This window comes from Leucopleurus acutus (genome assembly GCF_964270905.1).
Source record: "Leucopleurus acutus genome assembly, chromosome: 15".
Classification (NCBI taxonomy): Eukaryota; Metazoa; Chordata; class Mammalia; order Artiodactyla; family Delphinidae; genus Leucopleurus; species Leucopleurus acutus.
The window spans coordinates 887,730-913,210 of NC_139157.1; the positions used below are offsets into that span (position 1 = coordinate 887,730).

At 50.8% G+C, this 25,481-nt stretch overlaps 1 protein-coding gene across 1 annotated transcript in view; it reads left to right on the forward strand.

Moving 5' to 3' along the window:
• The window catches only part of WDR27 (WD repeat domain 27), a gene marked incomplete at its 3' end in the record, with an annotated part of 47,103 nt that extends 24,432 nt beyond the window's left edge, over positions 1 to 22,671 (forward strand). Inside the window, 15 exon segments of the mRNA XM_082855446.1 lie at positions 1,001 to 1,052; positions 1,766 to 1,836; positions 3,734 to 3,817; positions 4,691 to 4,772; positions 6,373 to 6,437; positions 7,008 to 7,076; positions 7,303 to 7,424; positions 14,812 to 15,005; positions 15,700 to 15,788; positions 16,832 to 16,839; positions 16,841 to 16,905; positions 16,908 to 16,949; positions 18,920 to 19,105; positions 22,003 to 22,083; positions 22,487 to 22,671. Coding sequence (XP_082711572.1) covers positions 1,001 to 1,052; positions 1,766 to 1,836; positions 3,734 to 3,817; positions 4,691 to 4,772; positions 6,373 to 6,437; positions 7,008 to 7,076; positions 7,303 to 7,424; positions 14,812 to 15,005; positions 15,700 to 15,788; positions 16,832 to 16,839; positions 16,841 to 16,905; positions 16,908 to 16,949; positions 18,920 to 19,105; positions 22,003 to 22,083; positions 22,487 to 22,671 — 1,395 coding nt within the window.
• Between the last annotated feature and the right edge of the window lie 2,810 nt (positions 22,672 to 25,481).

The window sequence follows — 25,481 nt, forward strand, 5'->3', positions numbered from 1 at the left end:
CACACGCGTAACGTCCGAGGGGTGACTGTCCTGGACTCAGCCCGATGTCTTGGCTGCTTGCTGGGCGGCTGTGGGGGCCGGGGCTCGTGGCACGTTCTGGTGGCCTGGCATTCCAGGTGGGCTGAGTCAGTGACGGGACCCTCCTTCTCCCGGAATCCAGGGCCCTGGAGAGCTAGCACCTTAATTTACCTCCACAGTATATCCTAGGGGCCCAGCAGCAGGGCCACTTTCCAATATCAGAAGATTCATTCAGAGCTAAATTAGGCTTAAGAAGGAAATAACGCAAAACGCAAGCTCAGTTCCCGTTCACCTCCGAGTCAGTGCACTGTGAGTATTTTCTAACTGACAAAGTGAGGATGTCCTATGTTGTGGCTGAAGGAAAGTTGGGGGTGATTAACAGGCATCTGCAGAGAGAGCGAGAGAGGAGAGAGATTGTAAAAATGCTTCTGTTGTCACCTTGAAATCTCGCACTTGCAAGAGCTCTGGAGCAGACTGCTGGGGCCAGAACCCCAGCTCGCCACTTACCAGCTGCTGCTGACAGATTAACCGAGCTCGCCTGACCTCTCTTATCTGGAAAATGGAAATGATGGCCTCCGTCTCCTCAAGGGGGGTGAGAATTAGAGCGGATGTTTGGAAAACAGGAGGGTGCGCCTGTCGCTTAGTAACTGGTCCTTTGTCGTCAGGATACAGGTGACAGTGACCTTGTCCCCTCTTCTCGGCAGTGTTGATGAAGTGCTGGAAACGTCTCCAACCTTCTCTTGTCTGGCTGGGTCTTCCAAAACTATAGGTTGTTATTTCTGGAAATGTTTATTTCCTGTGTGTATGATGCTGATATCTTGAATTGTATTTCTGTAGTTTTATTATTTATATGCTTATTATTTTGTCCTTTAGATAACCATTCACATAAATTAATTTGTAATTTGGTAGAAGTATTAGTTCAAACTATAGCAATAATGGCAAAATTTTGACCTCTTCTAAAGAAACGTGTGTCTGTCCAAAGGTTTGGGACCATCGCATGGGATCATTAACATACAGCTCATCAGTGTTAACAGGTAACTTAAAACTTTTACCTGTTTTCTGTCCGTGGGCTATGTGTAACCTAATACATACATGTTAACCTGTAAGCCGGAGCTGTGACAGTCAAGGGGGTTTGAATCCATTTATCAGTCTCAGGGATAGAGCATACTTCTTGGAATTATTTTCCTGAAATTAACTATGGGGACTTTATTTGACTGTTAAGAAAACAATTATAAACTTGATTTTGATGTCATCTATAAAGTTTATTTAGGACGTGCAGTGTTTTCAATATTCATGTATCCTAACTCTCCTTCTAAATCCTTGACACTCTGGATTCACAGTAAGTTTTAAATGAAATGACATCCTAGGCAACGATTTAAAAAAGAGACATTCGTTTAATTGCTGTTTTCACCACTAATTCCGTAGTCTTATTGTTTCTTACTTAAGAATCGTTGTTGCTGCGTGTTTAATGTTGTTTGGTGCTATTCTCACTCTGGGAGTTAGTGACTCATGGAGGGACTGGGATGACCCCCCAGGCTTCCCCCGGGCCGTTCCGACCGCTGTCTTCGCACACTCATGCACTTTCCGAAATTTGTGTTCACTTACAGTTTCTACTTCCTGGTGAAGAACTCACTTTGGAATAGTTCACATGTGACTAAAAGAAATACCATCAGTAAAAGTGCTGGCTCCCAGTTTAAACTCTGTCAGGCACCTTTAAAGCTAAGAACGCACGTGCCCCCCCCAATAGCCTCTCCCCTCCTGAGTCTCCTTGTGGACCAGCGAAGGCTGCAGCTGGTCACCGGCTGTGTGGATGGCCAGGTGAGAACCACAGGCTAACTCCAGTTTTCAGACGTTGTTATGACTAAGTGAGCGCGTGCACAAAGGTCTCTGTTCCACTATTGCTTTGTATCCTTTGCTGAGGCCGTACCTCCAGCGCCGGGTGGGGTTTTCCTACCCGCGGGGCCTCGCCTGCAGACAGCCTCGGTCCTCTGTAAAATCGCGTACAACCACTGGTGTCAGATCTACGTATTTGGAGAAATTTGAAGATATTTGATATTTTTAAAAACTTAGTTTTGTTGACTTAAAAAAATATGCACAACGTGAGAGCTGTGAGTTAAGTTTTATTTGGGGCAAAATGAGGACTGCGGCCCGGGACGTGGCATTTCAGGGAACTCTGAGAACTGCTCCTACCAGGCGAGGGGCTGGGAGGCTGAGGGCCAGGGTATGTAGGAGTTTGGCAGCAAAGGGCAGCTAGTCGGAACATCAAAGAAATCCAGGCATCTCAAGTTAAGGAATTCAGCGCTTTTCTATGGAAGACGCAAGAGTCTGGCCTCAGTGAAGTCATTCCTTTGACGTGCACCTCAGCTACCTGGGGCCAGTATTTTCGGGCTGAGTTGCCTCAGGGCTCGCCAGGGCTCGCCGCGGGGAGTGGCTGCAGCCTGATGGCTGCTAGACGCAGCTTTCTTTTCAGCCCTGAGCTTCCTTGGCTCAAGCTGCAGGCAGGGCCGCAATCTTTGGTGACTGTGACATCCTTTGTTTATTGATATGGCAGGAAATATTCCATTTATAAATGTTCCATTTACCAGATTTTCGGTGAGCAATTGAGGTTTACTTCACAAAGCATGGATACTGTTCTCTTTTAAAAACAGTGGCTGTTGATATAACTTGGGAGAGACCTCGCGTGAGATGGTAACCCAGGTCTTCCTCCTGTGCGTCTCCTTGGCTTTCACATTGCACTCTTCTGATGCTTCTGTCCCCAGACCGGGGGGAGGGGGTCCCCCAGGAAGCCGGTCAGCACGACACCAGCGGGGGTCCCACAGTTAACCCAGTTCTGACACTGTCTACCTGGAGGTGGTTAAGGGCTCAGTCCCACGAGACTGCCCCTCACTTCAGATGCCAGTCGCAGGTAGTGGGTCCCCAGGTCACCCACAACTTCGCCTGACTCGGCTGCAAATCAGAGGTTCCCACGGCCCCTTCCTCTGCTTGATTAATACAGGCGAGCAGCCAGAGGAAGAGCTGCCAGGGCAAGGTTTGGGGGCGTCCTCAGCACAGGAGCTTCTGTTCCCATGGACGTGGGGCGCATCGCACCCCAGGGAGGATGTTGTCACCCACCTGGATCTCCCTGAACCTGTACTTCTGGGGTTTTCATGGAGGCTCATTGCTTAGGCAGGATTGATTCGATCCTTGGCGGTGGTGATTGAAGTCCGTCTCCAGCCCCTGCACCCCTCCCCCGAGGTCAGCGGTGGTTCCCCTGGCAACCAGTCCCCATCCTTAGGTGACCTGAGGGCTTTCCAGAAGTCACCTCATTAACATAACAGGCAACACCATGGTCACTCTCATCAGGAGATTCCAAGGGTTTTAGGAGCTCTGGGCTGTGTCCGCTGTGCTGTGTTTGGAGAGACCAGGCGTGCGGCGCTGGGGACGGGAGCACACCGTGCTTGGTCCAGTGTTTTGCAGAAGACGAGTGACTGCTGGGTTGTGTCTGCACCTCAAGTCGGCACTGCCCCCCGACGTGCCGTTAGGAGGACGCCCCCGGGTGGGGGCATGAGGGAGGGAAGGATTGGAGGCCAGAGGAGAGCAGCCAGGGCACCGCCTCTCACCCTGTCGGCTCCCTGCTCACTCTTCTCCTTGGCTTCCTGCTTTGCATCCGACCACCTGGTGAGAGTCCTGTGTCTACACGTGGTCTTGCGTGTCTAGACGTGTTTTGCTTCTCCAGCTTCGGACCTTCGGTTTGGTGGAAGGACACCATTATCACTGTGTGACACACGTTGACCTGAGGAAAGAGAGAGTTTCCGCACCAGTGGGGTGGAGTCCAAGCCATGCAGCTGGCCAGGTGATGCCCTGCAGACCCGCCCACGGGGCTCAGGCCCACAGCGACCCCCTCCCCGAGCAGGGGGTGGAGGGAGAGGGAGGAGAAGCCAGGGTCCCGGACGAGGCAGGTCCTGTGGGAGCGGCGGGGTGGGGCGGGTGGAGGCCTGTCTTAGTGGACAGCGGGCTGCGGCTCTCCAGCCCATTGGCAATGTCACAGCGGGGGCTGCCCAGGGGTCCGCGGCTTTTCCACTGAGCCCGCTCGTCATCCCTCCGTCCCCACGCCTGTCCCCGTCGCCAGGTGCCGAGTAGCTCTGCCCCCGGAGGAGCTGGGGAAGCTACTGCTTTTACTGTTTAATCCCGCCATGGATTCTCTTTCCTAGGCACCTGCGTCCTTCATTTTCTTGTTACAGCAGGTGTGTCTCTGCTCTGCTCGCCTTCAGATTTATCGTGGTTGGTGTTCTTTCAGTTTGTGATATATGTGTGTATATATAGGTAAATGGCTGTAAGCTGTTCCTTTTTAAAGCAGGTCAGAAATTGCCTTTATCCGTTAGATCTATGTTTTCCTAATGTGTTTGCCTGGCTTTCATTATTTCTTGTGTAAATACTCATTTATTATGAAGTAATAAGCCCACTTTAGGAATTCACAGTTATCTCTAAGTAGACCATTTCCTCCTCACCCCCTTTCTGTGGATCTATCCTTGAGACTCCATCTCTGTCCCTACAGGCCTCATGATATAGGGTCTAATGTTTATTTCTAACCTTGTGCTTTATAATGTATAAGCCTAAGGATTTTTCTTGATTCGTGATCTGAGCTTTCCAGCAACATGCATTTCCTACAACATCCCACTGGGTCAGCTGTTAGCCTCCTTCCACAAAGGCACCGGACACAGGAGAAGAGATTGAAGTGACACTTCCTGTCCTGAGCCTGGCGCCCTGTGACTGTGGTTTGTAAGTACCACGGACTCCGCCACGGCCGTATGGAGAAAGCCTCCTTCCTAAATTAGGTTCATTGTTTTTCTAGAATGATTAAAATAAAGCGAATTATCTTTGTCTGACATAACCGTAAGTGTAAGTGTTCTTAGGACTGCATATTTTATGTCTTAAGGTTGATAATTTTGGCCAGTTATTTTAAAGTCTATTTAATTAAAAAAGCGAGATTAATTTTCTTCACCCAAATCTAGGCAGATCTTGACTTCTGCAGTAGGGCAGAGGGTGATGTCGTGATCTCATTCCCCTTGGCTCCACACAGAGTTTGGAGAGCTCTGGAGATGACTAAAGAGCAGCCTCTGGCCCTGCTGGGGTGGGAGACCTGAGGAGGCTGCTGGTGCGGCTGCAGCCCTTCTGTGCTTGCGCAGCAGGCAGTCGTGTCTCTGCACAGGTGCCCCTGCCTGGTCCGGAACAGCGCCTGGCCCGAACTTGAGCTGACTAGTGGGTCTGAGGCCTTGGGTCCCCACTGTCCCTCAGGGAGCAGTGATCCCACTTCTGCTCAGACTCGCTTGGTCTCCCTGGGGCTGGTGTTGGAGGCTGAGGACCCGAGAACAGCCTGGGCAGTGGCTGAGGCTGCTGTTTGGCTTCATGCCCAAGGCGCATGTGGGACAGAGGTGTCTGTGGAGGCCGTTCTGAGTCCAGGTCTGGTGAAACCAGAGGCGGCTGATCAATCAGATTACAGCCTGCGTCTAGTTTGTAAACGGAAAAACAAAGAAGAAATGGCAGATCTGTGTGTGCCTTGATGTGCACGCTGCTGTCGATCAGTCTCCAGCCTGTCAGCACCGCCCGGCAGGGTCTTCTGTGCAGCCGTCACGCAGGCGTGGAGCCCGCCCGAGGGGAAGCCCACCTGTGTGGGGTCTCGCGGGGGCCGATGTGCTGACCTCCTGTGACGTCAGGGGGGAGAAAAACCTCCGTCCAGAGTTGAGTTGGGCCCAGCTTGTGGCCCTTTGAGCTCCCTGTCTTCCCTGGACAGTGGGTGTCTAGGAAACCCAGACCCTGGGATGTGCTGAGAGGTTATAAGTGATCGGACTGGCCCCTGGGACACAGGCAGAGGGACCCTCAGGTCGCCAAGGTTGTGCGTCACCTGTTCCTCTCACGTGGGTCCAGCGCAATTCTCGGTGCCCTGGAGCTGGGAAGATCAGGACACTTTTTTCTCTTTTTCTTTTAAAATTAATCTTTCTTCTGAGAATGCCAGCTGCTTGCGGACTGGAAGCTCAGCGGGTTTATTCATATTTAAGTTGGCAGACTTTGAACTGCAGGGCATTTTACGTTGCAAGGGTAAGACCTACGTTCAAAGGATCTTTGGTGTGAACTTTGTGTAACTTTAAAAGTTTGCTTTGCCTGCCGCGTGTGGAGGTCAGAGGTGAGGAGGACAAGATGCGCTGGTCCCCAGCGCCAGCTGCTCTCACCAGGCTGGCGGGTTACCGCCACGCCGCCCTGGCCTCTCCTGGCGTCCCCAGTCCCGCTGGCAGCCTGACGCCCTCCCTCCTTGTTCTGGGGCTCGGCTAGGCCGTGTCAGGGACCCTGAAGTCGGCTCTGCCCGTGTTCTCGCCGCAGTCTTGGTGTGGTGCCTGGTCACCCTCACACCTGTCAGGCTGAGCGACGTCTCCTCGCCCCTCCTGGTGTCCACTGAGCTGCGGGGCTGACCGACTCCTGCCCACCCCCCCGGCCCCCCGTGGGCCCTACAGCCGAGGCCACTTCTGAGCCGGCCGCCTGCACCCTGTGCTCTGAGGGATCCCGGCCGGCCTGGGGTGGGGCCCAGGCCACACCTCACCTCCTCGTGGGATGTCACCCCTCCCTTGTCATCTGTCCGCTCATGTGACAGTCCCTGAACCCTCCAAGCCTCCACTGGCCTCAGTGCCCGCGCCTGCCCCCCTATCCCGCTGGTCTATCCTTTAAGACCCAACTGGATGTCCCCTAGACCAGGCTCTGTGTTCTCACAGGGACGCTGCGCTTCCCAGCACGTTCACAGCCGTGTCATGTGTTTAGTCCGCGGGCTTGGGCCGGGTCAGCTCTCCGTGGGCCGGGCCTTGAGCTGCGGGCCCCAGTGGCCGGGCCTGTCTGCTCCCTCCTAATGTCCTGGTGTGCTGGTGTCGAGCCCCGGCCCCAGCCTGTGTGCAGCAGGCACTCAGGGAGGCGGCAGGGAGCACCCCTGCCGTATTGCTTGTTTGCTGCTCCTTGCTGGAAATTAGGATTTCAGGAGCCCCCGCATTCAAGTTGCTGGCTCGTGTGCTGTGATGAGCAAAACCAGTGGTCGTGAGGTCAGTCGTAGCCGCTCACTGTGCGTAGAGTCTGCACAGTGCACCTGTCCGTACTGTGGTTTATCCTTTTCTCCCAACGGCGCTGTAGTGGCTGCTTACTGAGACTGTGGGTGTGAGAGTTCAGGGGACCACACGGGGCTCTGCAAGCAGCGTGACTATCAGCACAGCTAAAGCTGTGTCCGCAGTCCGAGTTCATCATTAATTCTCTCACGACCGGTCCGCGCAGGCCTTCTGCTTGCTTACATCCATGTTCGAAAATCAGATGGCCCTGGTGGAGGCTGACCCTGCCGCCCCGGTGAGGTCTCAGCAGCGCCCCGGCGTGGGAAAGGATCTGTCAGTGCCGCCCCGGTACAGTCTTTCAGGAAGGTTGTGTACGTGTGGGTTTATCACTCAGGAGAATTTAGATTCCTTTTTATCTTAAGAAATAGAAGTAAAGTTTAGTAAACTCCCAGCTATACCAGCAATAAAGAAATTATTGCTCACACCATGGCTCCTATCTTGTTTAAAACTAAACGGCTTGTGGTTTATTTTCATGTGAAACATTATTTTATTTCAGGATAGAAGGTAGACTTTACAACAGGACTCTTACTAAAAATATGAATTCACTTTTTAGCAGGATAAGAATAAGCTTGGCGGTTTTCCTCACTTCCAAATGCTGCACACCTGTATCTGCATGAATGAATCGTCCAAAACTGCCTTTAAGTTGCGCGTCTCCTTGAAATAACTCGCCATATAAGTTCGCCCTCATAGACCAGTTTTCTGTTTTATTTTAGCTCCTGTGTCTTATCGGCTCCTCCGCTGTATTTCGGACTTGTTAAGAAAAAAAGTACTAAGCCGGCTACTCACAAACAATCTGGTTAGCGCAATGTAGTCTGAGATACAAAATGCAGAGGGGTTCCCTGTCTGAGTTACCTTTGTTTAGCTTCACTCTGTCGTTTTGTGAATTCACGTTCGTCGAAGTGCAAATTCAGCGTTTTCTTCTTCCTTCACTCCTTCCTTTCTGTGCCTCTCGCGTGTTTTCACATGGTGCTTGTGGTGGGGAATGTGCTGACGTTTCTTCTCCTGAGTTGGGTATAATTCATAGGAATTCAAAACGTGAAAAATACTGGTGGTGGTTCCTTAGTGGCCAGCACAGAGTAGACTTATTGTGAGAAAAGTTTGTTCTTGTTTCCCTTTGCTGAAGAGTTTCACATTTTATTTATTTATTTATTTTATTTTATTTTTATTATTATTTTTTTTTGCGGTACGTGGGCCTCTCACTGTTGTGGCCTCTCCCGCTGCGGAGCACAGGCTCCTGACGCGCAGGCTCAGCGGCCACGGCTCACGGGCCCAGCCGCTCCGCGGCATGTGGGATCTTCCCAGACCGGGGCACGAACCAGTGTCCCCTGCATCAGCAGGCGGACTCTCAACCACTGCGCCACCAGGGAAGCCCTCAACTTGCATGTATTTTGTTGAGGATTTTTGCATCTGTATTCATCAGTGATACTGGCCTGTAATTTTTTTGTAGTATCTTTGTCTGGCTTGGGGATCAGGGTAATGGTGGCATTGTAGATGAATCTGGGAATGTTTCATCTCTTCAAGTTTTTGGAATAGTTTGAGAAGGATGGGTATTAGCTATTTATATGTTTGGTGGAATTCCCCCATGAAGCTGTTCCCTCCTGGACTTTTGTTTGCTGGGAGTTTGTAAATTACAAGTTCAATTTCACTGCTAGTGATCCATCTATTCAGATTGTGTATTTCTTCCTGAATCAGGTTTTGAAGATTGTATGTTTCCAGAAATTTGTCCATTTCTTCTAGGTTGTCCAGTTTGTTGGTATATAACTGTTTATAGGATTCTCTAATGTTTTTTTCTATCTCTGTGGCATTGGTTTTAATTTCTCCTCTTTCATTTCTTGTTTTTGTTTATTTGGGTCCTCTCTCTTTTCTTCTTGATGAGTCTGGCTAAAGGTTTGTCAATTTTGTTCTATCTTTTAAAAAAAATCTCTCGTTTCATTGATCCTTTCTATTGTTTTTTGTCTCTATGTTATTTATTTCCTCTCTGATCTTTATTATCTCCTTTCTTTTGCTGACTTTGGGCTTTGTTTATTCTTCTGTTTCTAATTCCTTTAGATGGAAGTTTAGGTTGTTTACTTGAGATTTTCTTGTTTCTTGAGGAAGGTCTGTGTCACTTTAAACTTCCCTCTTAGACCTTATTTTGCTGCATCCCATAGATTTTGGAAAGTTGTGTTTCCATTTTCATTTGTCTTGAGGTATCTTCTGATTTCCTCTTTGATTTCTTTATTGACCCATTTGTTTTTTAGTGGCATGTTGTTTAGTCTCCACATGTTGGTGCTTTTCTCATTTTCCTTCCTGTAATTGATTTCCAGTTTTATGATATTGTGGTTGGGAGAAATGCCTGATAGAATTTCTGTCCTCAGTCTCTTGTTGAGACTTGTTTTGTAGCCCAGCATATGATTTATCTTGGAGAAGGTTCCATGTGCACTTGAAAAGAATGTGTATTCTGCTGTTTTTGGATGGAATGTTGTAGATATCTATTAAGTCCAACTGCTCTGTTGTGTCATTTAAGACTAATGTTGCCTTATTGATTTTCTGTCTGAATGATTTGTCCACTGATGTCAGTGGGGTGTTAAAGTCCTTACCATTATTGTATTGTTGTCAATTTCTCCCTCTGTATCTGTTACTATTTGCTTTATATATTTAGGAGCTCCTGTATTGGGTTCATATATGTTAATGAGTATAATATCCTCTTGTATTGCTCCCTTTATCATTATATAATGCCATTCTTTGTTTTTTTTTTTAGCCTTTGTTTTAAAGTCTGTTTTGTCTGATACGATTACTGCTACTCCTGTGTTCTTGTAGTTTCCTTTGCATGAAATAGCTTTTTCCATTCTCTCATTTTCAGTCTGTGTATGTCTTTAGCTCTGAAGTAAGTCTCTTGTAGGCAGCATATAGGTGGTATTTCATGGTTTTGAATAAGAGTTTATATATATATATATATATATAAATTTATGTAAACATATATATAAATGTTATGGAGTAAAGTTATACATGTAAATAGGGAAACATTCACCTTGTTTCTGGTTTATTTTTTATTTCTAACGCCACTTTGGACTATCTCAATTATTTTCTCTTATCCTCCTTGAAGTGAGGAGTGCCCTTTGGAGAGTCCTCTGTCAAGCAGGCTCATCAGGCAGTTTGCCGTGGCCCACGACCGAGCTGCCGTGCTCTGTGTTCAGTATTCAGGTACACAGTCCAGCCGGAGCCGTGCTTCTCTGCATTTGTAAGAGTCTCTTACCTGCCCACTGTTCCATTTTAAACAGATTTTTAAAATCTTGCTTACTTGAAGTTGTATGACATTGTTTGAGTCGAGATTAAAATCAAAACTCACTTCCCCTGGAACGTTATTGGAATTAGCCCAGAGCGTCTGTGTGTGCCCTGCAGTTCCTGCAACACGAGCACTGGGTCCAGGTCTGCACTCTGTGGCCGTCTCCTCCATAAGCTCCAAGGGAGCCTGGCAGGAGGGCTGCACATAGAGGCTTATTCATAGACAAAGGGAAGCTGCAGAGTAGCCACCAGCTGCCCCCTGGAGGCCTGGTCTTCTGCTTCCTCAGTGGGTTGAGCCCTTCCTCCCCCAGGTGGAGTAGGGCATGCAGGGCCGGGCACTCTTGGCCTCGTGGCAGCACCGTGATGTCAAGTGCATCAGAATGCCTTTAATTCCTTTCTGGGACCTCAGCAGTTTTCTCGGTGAAGTTTGGAAGAAGTCGGGAGGCAGTTTTCATCCAGGCAGCTTCACTCTGAGCTCTTCTTTTCAGAAGTAAACGTCATGTCTGCTCCCTAGATTTGCTTACAGGTGAGAACATGCCTTTGCTCCCAACCCAGGGTCTGTTGTGCACCAGCACCCCCTCACCCTAACCTCCATGAGTGCTTGCCATCTGTGCAGAGCAGATCCCTAAAGCTCACGGTTATTTATAACTGTGCTGACTTCCTTCTGTTTTTCATATAATTCTAGCCAAAGAAGTGTTTTGAATAATTTTAGGAAATTAGATATGTAGTGTTATCAGTAAACTGAATATTTTTGTGATACTCAACGTGCTTGCTTACAGAGTGTTTGATTAAAAAGTGGGCCCTCAAGTTTGAACGTTGGATCTATACTGATTTCTCCCTTGTTTTAGGGAACTGTTCACATGGAATGGCTTAGCCGAGCATACGCCTCTCAAGAGCTGTTAGAGTGGGCGGCCTGGGCTCAGACCTGCGTCCTGGGCGTGATCCTCGGCTCCCCGCCCTCAGGCTCCTCGCTGTAGAAGTCGGGCCACGACGTGAGGCACCCGGCGGGCCCTCGGTGGCCGGGGATGGGGAAAGTGTTGTTACCTGCTTCAGGCTTCCTCACTGCCTGGGAAAACGAGCACCAGGTTAACTGGAGACTCTACATTTTATCTGCTGCAAGCGTGGCTCCTCTGAGTTACGATTTATAAGGAGCTCCTCTCACGTTTTTAAGCAGGAGATGGACGGCAGCTGGCCTGTGGCTTAGTCAGCCACTTGTCCCTGGTCTTCAATGACGATCTTCAGTGATGATCAGGGACACCTGCTGTTTTTTCAGGTAAAATGTAGAATTTTAGTTCATGTGGATTTATGAGTGGGCCTTGTTACCAAACTAGGTCCGTTTGCCAGACGCTGAGATGCCATGGGGTTATTCATGACGAGACGGGAGAGCACATCTCAGATTCGCTCCCCAAGGCTGGGGACTGAAGCCCCAGTAACCAAGGAACCCGTACGTCAGAGGCGTTACCTATAGCGCTGGCTAGGGAGTCAAAGATCAGGCGAGCTTGGTCGGGACGCGTTACCCGTGAGGGTCCTGACCAGCTCTTCCCTCACCTGCTGTTCTGTAGGACGAGCTCGAGGGTTTCTGTTGGTCACCCATTGCTGTTAACCCTGTGGGCATGGTTTCTGGACAGGCCTTTTAACCCTATGGGGCATGGTTTCGGCCTCATTATGGTCCTGTTATTAGTTGCTAAGTGCAACTCTCGTTCCCTTCAAGACGAGGACAGACTAGAACCATGGCTTGAACTGGGGAATGAAATGATGAGATTTAACAAACCAGATTCCACTGAGCTCCGCTAGACCAAGAAGTGTGAGTGTAATTTGTGAGACCGGAACTGCGGGCATATTTGTGGCAGGGGCCCCGAGGTTTTGGGGGAGTGAAGTCGTCTTACAGACAGGACAGAAACATGGTTTGGAAGTTAGTAGCGTTTGTAAATAAACATTTTTATGAACGGAACAAGACAAAGAACTTTTTTAAGCAAGCAGGTTTGAGATGAGGGCAATGATGTTAAAATCACTGCCGCTTTGGCCTTGTAACTGGGACCTGCAGGTTCCTGGTCCTAAACCTTGAGGTCTCGCCCCTCTTCGTGAGACTCCTGTGCTGCTTGCTTCAAAACTTACACTTGGTGGGTATTGTAACAACAGCCGAAAAAGCAAAATAGCTTGCACTAGTCCGTGCGTTTTTGCGAACTATAGAGGAGGAACCAGGGGTCACTGGCCCCAGCCGGTGGGGAGGCCACACCCGGCAGTGGATGAGAGCACGCCCCGGCCTCTCTCCGGGTTCCCGGCCTCGGCTCTTCCCAGAGTCTGCAGCCGGCTCCGGACAGAGGGAAGGAGCGGCCCTTCCCAAGGGCAGACCAGGGCCTGGGGGGCGTGCTTCTCGCAGCGTCTCTTTTCCTCACCCACCCAGCCTCTAGCCCATGTAATTCCAGGACGGCCCGTGGCTCCGCCGGGCTCAGTGCCTGTGTCGGGAGGGCGCTCTTAGGGCCCCTCGTGCACGTACACCGGGCAACCCCCAAGATGGGTGTCCACGGTGATTGCTTTGGTTGTGGACGTCTCTCTGTGGATTTTATTGTTGGCAAAAGGGCTTCTGCTGAGTTAAGAAAATGCAGTAGATAGTCCAGCTTGCATTTTAAAATGGGCTCTATTTCCATTTTGGGGAAAAGAGTCATCATTAGCCCCCTTTCCTGTTATCAGCACAGCATTTTACCCCATGCGGGTAGTTGGTTAATGGGCATACGGTTCAGCTTTGAAAATAGGATTGGTCTCTCAGCGTTTACCCGGAAGGCAGGAAAGTGGGTTTTTGTTTCCATCATCGTCTAAGGGAAATAGGAGAAGTGTGTTCTGGATAGTTTGATTGTGGTCAGTATTAGGTGCTAAGTTAAAATTCCCTCCTGGAGGACCTGACCTCTGAGAGCACAAGCAGGTGGTGTGTCCCGTGTGGAAACCACGGATCACAATGATATTCAATTTGCTGACAGGGTCTGTGTTTATGCTTTAGGCTTTAGAACGTCGTTTCCCACCACACGCTGCTGTCTGGCACGGAGACGTGGGGAGCCCGGCCCCATGCCTCATCTTAGCCTGCGCCTGGCACCGGGCAGACGCGGGGACAGGCTGGGTGGGTCTGAACGCGTCCCTGGGGGGCCCACCCCTTCTCATGTCGGGCTGAGGGCAAGGGGTGTAAAGCCAGATTAATTAAAATTTCATTCAGTATTATGGAATTGTATGAAAACGAATTCTCATAAAAGGATGCAGCTGAGCTGAGAACTCTTGCTTCTGGGTCTTGAGTCCTTCGTCTGTCTGGGCGCTGCTGAGTTGGCCCCCTTCCCGCTGCCCTTCCTGTTGGTGGGGACCTCGCGCCCCGTCCCTGCCCACCCACCGTCCGTCCTGCTCCTCGCCCGGGCGGGAGCCTCCTCCCTGGGGGAGAGAGGGCTGTGGGCCTGGGTTTTGTGCCGCTCGCTCTGTTTCTAGAGGGCGTCCCAGCCCACACCCGGCACATCGGTCTTCTTCGGAGGCGAGAGAAGAGAAGACGTGTGTGCCACGTGGACACAGAGGAAAGCGCGTCCTCGCTGGGGTCCCTGGGGTCCCGGCGCTCACCCCGAGGCCACGCGTCGGCACAGGCCTCCGGCTCCGCCCTTCGTGTGCCCAGGCGGAGCTTGGAGGAGAAGGTCCCGTTGGGGTCCCGTTGTTGTCACTGGGAGTTGCGGGTCTGTCCTGAGGCGCCGGGCAGGCTCCTTACGGCGTCTGCTCCGCGGCGCCCCTGCCTGCTTGGGTACCGCAGCCGCGCCGTCGGGAGCTGGGGAGGAATGCTAGTCAGTGGCGGGAGGGCTGGGAGGACGAGAGGAGGGTGTCCCGCTCTGCAGTGGATGACTGGGTGCCCCGCTGAATCCACCACGCGTGGCCCCGCGGCCTCCTGCCGCCTGGGGAGGTGGGTGGTGCGAGCGCCCTCGTGTGACGTGCGAGGAAAGGCCGCTCAGCGCGACAGGGGCGCGTCTGGAGGTCCGAAGGGACGGTGTCGGGCCCTCCGCGCCCACGCGGGGGCCGCAGCGCCGTCTCTGCGCGGGGGCGCGGGGGCGCGGCGTCCCGAGGAAGCGCCGAGGTGCCGCCCCTTCTCCGGCCTTGGTGCTTCGGCGAAGCTCCCGGAAACTTACACCAGAGGGCAGCAGAGCCATTTCGGATAGTTTTCTGCTCGGTACACTTTAGCGCTCAGCTTTCTCGAGGTCATGTCACAGAGCTGCAATGTGCATCTTTCCCGGGGGTTTCCAGTTCTTCCTGTTAGTTTTCTGACAGGTGTGATGTGGTGATGTTGCAAGTCACTGTCTAATCTCTAAATTACCATCTGTAATTCACACGCCGAGCCCACGTGAGCACAGGCTCCTTGCGACGGCAAGGATGTCTCCTAGCCCTGCGATTTCAGTCACGAAGTGTCAGACTCGGGAGATCTGAGGCCCTGGATCGCCCAGGATCACGGCGCCCAGGACGTGGGGCTGGAGCCCTTCCCAGCGCGTGGCAGCGGCTCAGAAGCGCAGCTTTGCTGCAGCGCAGGGAGCATCGCTGGTTTTCTGGTGCGAGTGTCTCCCAGTCGCCCGCCGGCGCACCCGCCAGAGTCTAGTGGGCAGCCCAGCCCTGCCCTTTCCGTTTGGCACCCCTTCTCGCAGGACGGCAGTTTTCATTTCCCAGACTCCAAGAACCCACCTCCAAGAAGCCTCTCGCCGCACGGGCTCCTCAGCGTGGCAGGCGGTGGCAGCGTCTGGGGGTGACTTTAAGGGTGCCCCTCACCCCCGCCGCTGTGAAGGCCTTTCGAGTTGGTCACTAGGGCGGGACGGGACGGGGCCCAGACAGAAGCCACAGCGCTTGCGGCCGCTTCATCAGGACGGAGCTGGCGGGCCGGGCAGCCCAGCGCTGGGGCCGACGGGGCGCGGGACCCCTCGTCTGGACGGCCGTCGCGCTGGCCAGCGGCATGACCTGGGCAGTACTGCCTGTCCCTTCCTGAGCAGACGCTTATTTTCCTGTAAAAGGAGGGGATGGATGCAGTAAGTGACAACCGGTCCGTTAGATGCAAGTTTAATTATTCTGATGCTGTAATTGCTGGTCAAGCCGATGGGTTACGTCAGAGTTCAACACCTTCTTCAGAAACCATATTTAGCCTTTAAATGAAGTAAAATCCACCTCCTTGGGCGTTGGTTCCCCTGGGTCGCTTGGCTCGGAAATGCCTCTGGCTTCCAGCGTTACTTCTTCCTGGACGAGGTGCGGTTCTGGTGTTTTGGATGAAGGTACTCGGTCCTTCCTGCTCTGTCCCGCTCAGGTCACGACAGAGCAGTGAGCACTGTCCGCTTCCTGGGACGGACGCTGAAGGTGTGGTCGGTCCGCAGGACAGAGCTGGCACTGCGTCTGGTAATGGTGACCCCAGGGAGACTGTCGGGCAGTCCGCTGTCCGAGCAGAGCTTCTCCAGGGTCCCCGTGTCCTACCCTAACCAGGAGGCTGGGCAGCTGGACAGCACGGTGACACTGATCGATGGTTCAGGACTTTCTGCTGTGTGTGCGTGCGTGGTGTGCGTGTGTGTGTACACATACGTGACATGCATGCGTGCACAGCACACAAGTACATGCATGCGTGCACATATGTACACACAGTTAAGCCTTTCGTTTGTGTGGCCTAAAAATGACAGCGATTAATACTAAAATACTGGAATAATTTAAATATAAATTCAACGTGATTTTATAGTACCGATGAAAATATGCTCAAGGGATACTATGTGGAGGAAGTACCTTCTGGGGAAAAAAAATGCCTTGTTTCAGTGAACTTATAGGAGATCATTTGGAAATAGAATGGGAAAGGGGGACAGGAAGATGACAGGAAAAGAGGTGATGACAGGAGATGCGGCTTCGATTCATAAGGTTATGTGCTGGCAAAAAGCATATTTTCAAGAAAGCTGTTAGCATTTATTTTCTATGAGTCTTGTAAAAAGGGACTGAATCCTAGGGAAACTAATCAGGAAGGGAAAGTTGGTTAATTCCCAGGCCTCTGCAGGGTGAGGCGCTCGGCAGCGGTGAAGAGAGAGGGAATTTGTTTTAGGCCCTTAGTCCTATCAGCTTCTACCCTGTGACATGGGCTGTGCAATGAGGCAGCAGACACCTCAGAACTATGTTTTAAAACAGGTTTAGAATTTTGGCTTGAATATGTTTACTGCCCAGTTATTTTAGAGTTTTTAAACGGCCAGAATTCAAAACATTCATTACAGTAAAATTTAATCATGTAACATCTTTTAGAAAGTCAGGAAGAAAAACCAAAAACTAAGCTGGTTCTAACAAAGTACATTCTATACATTTAGAATAAATAGATGTTTGGTGTTAAGATGAAAGGATTTCATATTTAGAGCAGGAGAGTTTTTATTGACATTTATTTTGTTAGTAATGATTACTGATTTTCATTGCAGGGCAAAGACATTTCCTAATCCTGTACAGTCTGTGCAGTTTTATTACATAGACGCGTTTATTTTGTCGTCCTCGGCCTTGAGTTTCAGCTGCTCGAGCATCACGTTGACACCAGCAAAGGCGCCGCATGAAGGCAGTCATCTCCTCTTGGGCCTGTCCTCTCTGGACTCGGGGTGCCGCATTTCAACAAGGAGTTATGTGTAAATAAGCGTTTACATTTACAGATGCCATCCAAAATGTGATAATAGCCTCCGTTACCAGAAATCCCCCTTCTCCACACGTGGAGCTTCCCTGTAGGGCCGTCCCTGGGCTTGGGGTGATCTTGCCAGTGGCCGGGGCTCAGGAAAGGGGGTCATCACCCTGGTTCAGCAACATATTTAACTCATTTCGTATGTAGGTAGAATCTTTAGTTGTAGTGAAAGGGAAACAAAATGATGGATCATATTTCATTCTCTTCCAGGTATAAACAGAAGAGCAGGTGCACACCTGTTTTCAGGATCCCCATGACAGATGCAGCAGCAGATTACTAGCTTATCAGCAGTGAGTGATTTTTATTCCTGTATCCTTTCTCCTGCTGTCCTCCCATCACATCCTTACCATTGCCCTTCCAGCAAAAGCATGTGCTGAAGGTCCAAGCCCCAGGCTCGGGCTGAGCGCCGGGAACTCGGGGAGCTCATGGTCCTTTGTGTAATGGCTTCATCTCAGTCGTGAAAAGAGCCTCAAAGGAAAAATAAAACTGGAGGCAATAGAGCATATGACATACAGCAGGGTGATATAACCTGATGCTTCTGGCCTATTAAATAACATAGTAATTTAGTACATTTAAAAAGTAAACTGCTACACTTAGTATGTGCGTCCTGTGATGAATTGAACAGTTTACCCCATTTCACGTGGAAGATGGCAAAAATTATAGGAGTTGCTGTTGATAGGAAATTGATTCCAAAACTTTAAGTTTTGAGCTTTTGTGGCTAACATCATCATTTTAACTTAAAGAGCACTGATTTTAATTTATTTAGAAGCAAAGCTCTGAGCTTCAGACACTCGTTTTATAAACTTCTAATTTATTCAAAGGTCTAAGTCAGATTCTTTTGAAAAGTGTTATACTTGAAATTTCAGAAGGACTGATACAAGGTGTTACAGGTTCTAGTATATTTTGGTTAGAAATGTGACATTTTTATGCTAGAACCTTTTGCGAAAAGAAAACCCCAAACCAACCAACCAAAAAGCACCTATAGCAGAAATGTGTCACCCTGATTATTCTGGCCTTGAGTGAGGATTTCTGCATATTTTGGTGTTAGCATTGGGTTTATTGTTGAACCTAGTACTCTTTCTACTCTGTACTTTTCTGCCACATATACTTTCTTTAAAAATTTATTTTATTTTATTTTATTTATTTTTGGCTGCGTTGAGTCTTCATTGCTGTGCGCGGGCTTTCTCTAGTTGCGGCGAGCGGGAGCTACTCTTCGTTGCCGTGTGCGGGCTTCTCACTGCAGTGGCTTCTCTTGTTTTGGAGCGTGGGCTCAGTAGTTGTGGCATGTGGGCTCAGTAGTTGTGGTCCACGGGCTTCATTGCTCCGCGGCATGTGGGATCGTCCCGGACCCGGGCTCGAACCCATGTCCCCTGCATTGGCAGGCGGGTTCTTAACCACTGCGCCATCAGGGGAGCCCTCCCACATATACTTTTTAAGACAGTGCTCTGGGCTAAACATTGAAGGTTAGGTCATTGGTACATTGTCCCTCCTATGCCACATTGATGAAGTTTACCCACCATGTGCTGTGTCGAGGGCTTGTCCTTCATGTGTGCAGCCTGTGCCTGGGGTCTCTCCCGCCCACGGCCTCGCTGTCTAACCTCTGGCTCAGACCTGTCTTCCAGCTCAGTACCTACATGCCGGACGGCCGTTCCACCTCTATTATGGGGTGTCTGACATCTGCAGCCTCACTTACCTCTAAGTAGACTCTTGGCTTCCCACCTGGAAATCCATACCGCCCGGGTCTCCCCACCGTTTGAGCAGTGCGCCCACTGGCTCCGGCCAGTTGCCTGGGATCAGCTAGGGGAGGGGCTGTGGTCAGGCCTCTCCTGTTGGGCCTCAGAATCGTACCTAATCATCCATCTGTACGTCTCTGGTTGGAAGGAGTTCCCAACCGAGTCACAGGCCTCGTGGTTGCTGCTGGCTGGAGCAGGACCCTGGAGGTTTCGACCTCAGTGCGGCTGCAGCACCGCCGTCACGGCGGGAGCCCATTCTTGTCCCATCCACCAAATTTGTCAAAGGAAAGCGAGTGAGTTTTTGACAGTGCACAGCCTTTGTCAACTTTGTTTAAAGTGTTTAGCAGATGCAAAGGTACGATGCAATCAGTTTGCTGCCAGGTTCAACGGTAGTTTTTACTGGGCATGAAATTCTTCTAAGCCTTGATGTTTGACATTAGAAGACATTTTAATTCTGTATGGAATGTTAATGTTTACACTTTTGTCTTTGATTAGTTTGTGGGCCCAGTTTTTGATTTTACTGATAATCCATTTTCATTTAAAATGTGGTGGAGCATTGGGTGTTTCAAGCGCTAGGCGGACTGGGTGACAGCCATGGAGATGCTGCGGGAATGCGAAGCAGCCTTTGTGAATCCGCAGGTTCTCTCTGTAGGATGTAGCTAGTCTGTCTCTACAGAGGATGTGTTTAAAAATACTCACAGCTGATGGTTGAAAATTGGGGAATTGAGGAGGTGGCCCCTTCAATGAATTCATTGCCTCATAGTTTAGTTCAGAAGACACTTTGTTACCCAAAAGAACAACTAAGAGACTTGTGAACAAAACTTTTGTTTGTAGGACGACAGCTACAATTTTGCTTTTTGATATATTTGGAATGACTTTCTAAATTAAGGGTTTAATGTATAATGCCTTCTGAAATCTGCATGATGATTCAAGGGTATCCTCTTTATTTCAGTGAAGTCTTACCACATTGCTTAAGAGGACTCTCTTTTTTTTACTGTTTTTTTTTTTTTTTTTTTTTTTTTGCGGTACGCGGGCCTCTCACTGTTGTGGCCTCTCCCGTTGCGGAGCACAGGCTCCGAGGCCATGGCTCACGGGCCCAGCCGCTCCGCGGCATGTGGAATCTTCCCAGACTGGGGCATGAACCCGTGTCCCCTGCATCGGCAGGTGGACTCTCAACCACTGCGCCACCAGGGAAGCCCCGGCACAGAATCTTAAAGGGCAGAGGCGTTCACCTCCAGACGCAGGTCCTTGTGCCCCGGGATAGCTGTCCATCCCTGGAATCTGCTGACCTGAGTCACAACTGACTGTTACCAACAGAAAGCAAAGGATATAGTCCCTTACAGGAAATGAGATGTACGTGCTGAGGGCAATGGGTTTCTTGAAAAGACCAGTCTGCACACAGACTCTAGGGGTTACAGTTTGACGAATAGCATTTAGAATGTTTAATGTACTATTCTCAAAATGCAGTACATAAAATTTATCTTAAAGATACATATTTCTAACATCCAAGTGTCTCTCTTGAAATGTTACATGGGTTGTATATTTGATCAGTTTTTGCAGAGTTTCTTAGAGTCTTTAGTTAATATAATGCAGTAAGAATTGACTAAATTTACCAAATATTGCCATTCTTCAGTTAAAATGTTTCAGTCATGAAGATAAATAGGAATCTCCCATGTGATGTTCCTTTAATGCTGTTAAGTGTTACATTTAAAACATACTTCTTTCCATGCTTTCGGACACTTGCTGTCTCTGAAGTATTATGAGTTACAGAATTAGAAAAAGATTTCTTTGCTCATTTAACTTTTGAATGTATTGTACGTGACTTATTAAAGGTGGTCATTTCAAAGCTATCATCATCATCACTGTCGTCATCACCGTCATCATTTTCTGCGTGTGGAAAATGGCTTGTCAGCATTTCCACTATAAATTTTTTTTGTGTGTGTTCTAATCTTTATTTCTTTCTGGAGTTTATCACAGAGTCATAAAGACTTGATTGAAACTTGGCATATTAGAGCCTAGTGTGAGATTTTTTTCAACTTGGTTCCCAAATTTGTTTCATCTGTTTAAGTTAAAAATGAAAAATATGATTTTGGAGCTTTAGATGCTCTTTTACTTATAAAAATAAAGCCCTGGCTTTAGAATAATGGTAAAGACGATTCTTTTCAACTTAGGTAACCAGTTTTTCTCATATTCTCAGAGAAGTTATTTCATTTTGAAAAGTAACGTGATGCTGTTTTGTCTGACATCTTCCTCTGTTTCCATTTCATAAAAGAAGATGTTTTAACCTTTTGCATAGAATACTTTTCTCTGTTATAAGGATTAAATAAGATAATGCATGAGAATTTCTTAGCATATGCTAAAGTCATTAACTGGAAGCCATTTTTAAAATATAAATTTATGAAGGCTGGCGGACATTGCCTTAGAAAACTTTCAATCTTTGCGTGCAACTAATTTCACACAATTTGTTTGTTCCCACGAGTTTAAGGAGAAGTGCACAGAATTTTGCTTCCTGCAGTAGAAGGTCAGAAGCTGAATTAGAAATGATTTCTGCTTTCAAAGAAATTGTCATCTAGAAGGTGGTAGATGTGGGTGTGAATAACATTTATACAAAGCTGACTCTTTAAGCATCGTAAAATGAGAGGAAAGGGCGCCGCAGAGCGATGAGGACTGGGACATTTATTCTGTCTGGAAGATGAGAGAAGGCTGCGTTTGGCTGGAATCCCACGTCCTTCCTATTGTTAGACAGAACTTGATTTTACGGGGACTTTGAAGGTACATAAAATAGAGAAGCAGGTTGACTGAACTCATTCAGCTTCCCATGTATTGGAGGGTCTGGACTGGTCCCCGGGTCTCCCCAGGCCTCTGTCTGTTCCCAGACTGACTCGTATTTAAAATCCCGGAAGAGGGTTGACATGTGTTACCGCGGTGAGTGCAGACCCTCAGAAGGGAGGTACAGGGGTGTGCGGTCCAGCCCTCTGTCAGCCTTCCTGTCCCAGCGGCCGTCTCCTGCCACTCCAAGCAGCCCGTCTACACCGGGCTCTTCCCCAACCACCCTGCTGCTAAAACACACGCCACCATTTCAACGTCTGGCTTTAAATTCCTCGAGGGCCCAGCTGCTTCCGAGTTGGAATCAACTTTGCAGGCAGACTCTGGCCACTGCTCTTGTCTCATCCCTGCCTGGTCTCCTCAGGTGTGGGTGTGGACCCTCTGGTCTCGGGCCGGGCATCCAAGGGGGGCCCGAATTGCTGGGCCCAGGCCATTCTCTTGCACCGTGGGTGCTGCTGTGACATGCACCAAGCCCTGTAGAGTTTTAGATGCCCCAGGGGCACTGACCAGGACAGAAGAAGGGCAAACCCCAGATGTTTCCCTGTCCCCTCTTGGGTGCAGGTGGTGATAAATACTGCTCACCGAGGGTTCCTATGCGCCACATGTTCCGGCGTGGTGTCCTCACAGAAATCCTAGTTCGCAGACGAGGTGGCTGAGACCCTGGCATTGGCAAGTCCCGAGACCTGTGGGCCGTGAGTGTGACCTCAGGCACTGGCTGGCCGCAGAGCTCATGCTCTTAACCCTGGCGGAAGGCCACTGGGTGAGGGTCCCCACGCCGGCTTCTTCCCGTCCAGCCTCGGGGAGCTGTTGCTAGAACACAGATGAGCTCACACGCTCCACGTCTACAGCACTCCCCCGGGAGGTCTTGGCGGATGGCCAGACTGCACCTCCCACCACCTGCCTCCGTGGCCTGGACCAGCGGCAAACTCCTGCTTCTGTGTCAAGACTGGCCCCATCGCTGCTCCACGAGGCCGCCCTGGCCTGTCTGGTTGAAATCGGGGCCGGCCTTTGCCCAGCGGCCGTGCCTCCCTAAAGCTCTCCGTGCCGGGGGACGGTGTGTGACGCACCCTCCCCGTGAGATCCTGAGACTCCGACCTCCTTGAGGACAGAGCCGTACCTGGCTGGCATACAGTTGGCGCTCAAAAATGCCTTGCGTAGTCAGAGCCCAGGGGGCTGCCGCGGGTAGTTTAAGGGGCCCATCTGCATGGTGCGGAGGCGCGTTTCTGTTTGCCCACGGGGCACTGGGAGGGTCTACCCTGCCTCAGGTTCACAACGGCCCTGATGTAAAGGCGGCCTGTGAGTCTGTTTCTGCTGGAACCTCAGCAGGGGTCAGTCAAGTCCCTTTAACACCCTGTGAACGTTTTATGTTTTGGCATTTTGGCATTTTAAATACATTTTTTGCTCTTCTAAATTGCCTTTTTTTCCCAAACACTGTTCGTTCATGTTAAACTCCTTGGTCCATGGCGCAGTATTTAACCAGGCTGGGACGCCACCTCCTTCTTAGCGCCCAGCTGAGCCGTCGGGGGCCTCGCCTCAGGCAGGAGGGACCCCGTGGCCTGGGCCGTGGGTGTGGTCTTGGTGAGCTGCTCTCTTAGATGAAGGCGGCTGGGTGTCCTACGCGGGAAGCCGACCTCCTGTGTCTCCCCCCACTCTGCCGGGGCCGGCTCGGCATGGATCTGGTGTCACTTCCACCGGAGGGGTCGCTACGACGCGCACCTCCCGTCCCTGGGCGGCAGGCGCGGGTTCGCAGCGCTCAGCGCGCCTGTCCCGCACGCGCCGGTGGCGCTCTTCCCGGCCCTAGCGGAGCACAGCTCTCCTTGCGCCCGGGTCGGGCCATAAGCTGCTTTCTCCAGTGGGGGCTCGGGCGCAGCTCGATTCCGAGCAGAGCCCGCCGGCTCGCCTCGGGAGAAGGGCAGGAACAGCCGGCGGACCCGCAGAGTCCAGGGCCGGGCGCCGGGAGCCTCTCCCCGCACGACTTACCCTGCAGCGCCCTTTCGAGGAGATGCACCTTAAGAAGCGACTTATTTCTTTTAAAGGCTCCCAGTTTTTATAGCTCTGACAAAAATAATGAGTAATAGTGGATTTTACATGAAACTTTGAGGAGATTAAGTTTTGTCAAGATCTGGTTTTCCAAGTGCTTCTCTTTTCTCTCTGTAAAAAATTCAGTCGAAATAACCCAGGGTGGTTTACTCTGTCAGTGTTTATTTCAACAACTCCCGGCTTAAAGCCAGTGTGTGGGTACATATGTGTATATCCATGTAACACGCACGTACACATGCACACATGTGTGTGCACATATATGCGCAGGCTTTATGTGTACATATGCAATGCACCTTTGTGTATATGTACATGTGTGTATGTACATATGCATATGCCTGCACGTGTGTGTGCACGTGTGCACATGTATAGTAATCTACCTATGAATGAATCCCTTTAGTTGTATCATACCTATTGGCAGCCACTGGTATCTGGCACTGTTCCAAGTACAGGGGCACATGAGTGAATGACACAGCAAGGTCCTGACACTTGAGAATTTTGTAGTCTTACAAAGAAAGAAGCAAGTGGGTTCAACGCAGGTCAGACACCCTGAGCCTGAGCCCCTCGGGGGACCCTCCCTGACAGGTAACCTGAGCCGCAGGTGTGTGACGTGGGGAAGGGAGCCAGGTTGATGGGGGAGCAGCTCTTGGGAAGCGGGGTCACGGAGGAGTGGGGTTGGACTGGGGGCGCTGACCCGGGCAGGGGTCAGTCCCTTGGGCTCATGGGCCTTGGTCACATAGGGTTTTGTTCTGGGCGGGGGGCCATCAGGAGGGGTTGAGGAGGAGGCCGGTGCCCTCACAGCGCCCGAGTGCGTGCACGCTGCGCGTCCCCTTGTCTACGCGGACGTTGGAAATGGCTCGGTCGTGCCGCCAGGGGCCCGGCTCAGCCTCTGGGTGCGGCTCTGCGTGTTGGGGGCCGGGATCGGGGTCGGGAACGGGCTGCAGGAGGGTGAAGGGCTTTGCACATAGCTCCTTCCTCATGCTCCCAAGAGCAGGCACCTGGTGACCCTGGCGGCAGCCCCAGCCAGGCTCCTGCTCAGGGACCCAGCGCCAGCCTCCGAGGTTCCCCCTGTGGGGGGTGTTCCCAGGTCCCCCGTGCTGGGTGGGTCCTGCAGTTGCAGTCTGAGGGTCCCTCGTTCCCTCGGGAGAGAACAAAGCAGCTCCGGGAGACCATCCCCCAGATTCCACGTGCTCTGCCCAGCGTCTGCCGTGGCCCCTGTCCTCCTGGTCCCTGGCTCTGTGGCCATGTCTGGACCAGAGAGCCACGGGGCGATGCAGGGAGGGCATGGGGGCAGTCCAGGCAGGAGGTGGGCCGTGACTAGACCCGTCTTCACACAGTGCTGTGAGGCCCCCTCACAGTGGGCACCTCTCTGAGCCAGTGCCCCTACAGGGGGGTGGCCCTACAGGGGTCCTGGGAAGTTTCCTTCCAGATGCTCCCTCCTGGGCCATGAGTGACCGTCTGGGATGCCAGCGCGGGGAGAATTCCTCTCTCTGAAAACCGCGTGTCTTTTCGTTAGGAGTTTCAGTGCATTTGCTTTAGGAAATGGCTAAGGATGTCGTCTGTGCTGGGCAGGTGCTCACACAGGGACTGGACAGGGGCCAAGTCACCGCAGACCCCAGGGTCTCTCAGCGCCGAGTGTGGTATTCCAGCGCAGACCCCAGGGTCTCTCAGCGCCGACCCCAGGGTCTCTCAGCGCCGAGTGCGGTTCCAGGACTCACCGTGGCGTGCTCTTGGATGAGAGGTGTTAGGTTGGGAAAAACAGTTCTGAGGGGTTTTGATGGGAAAATAGCTGGTTTTACTTCCTGA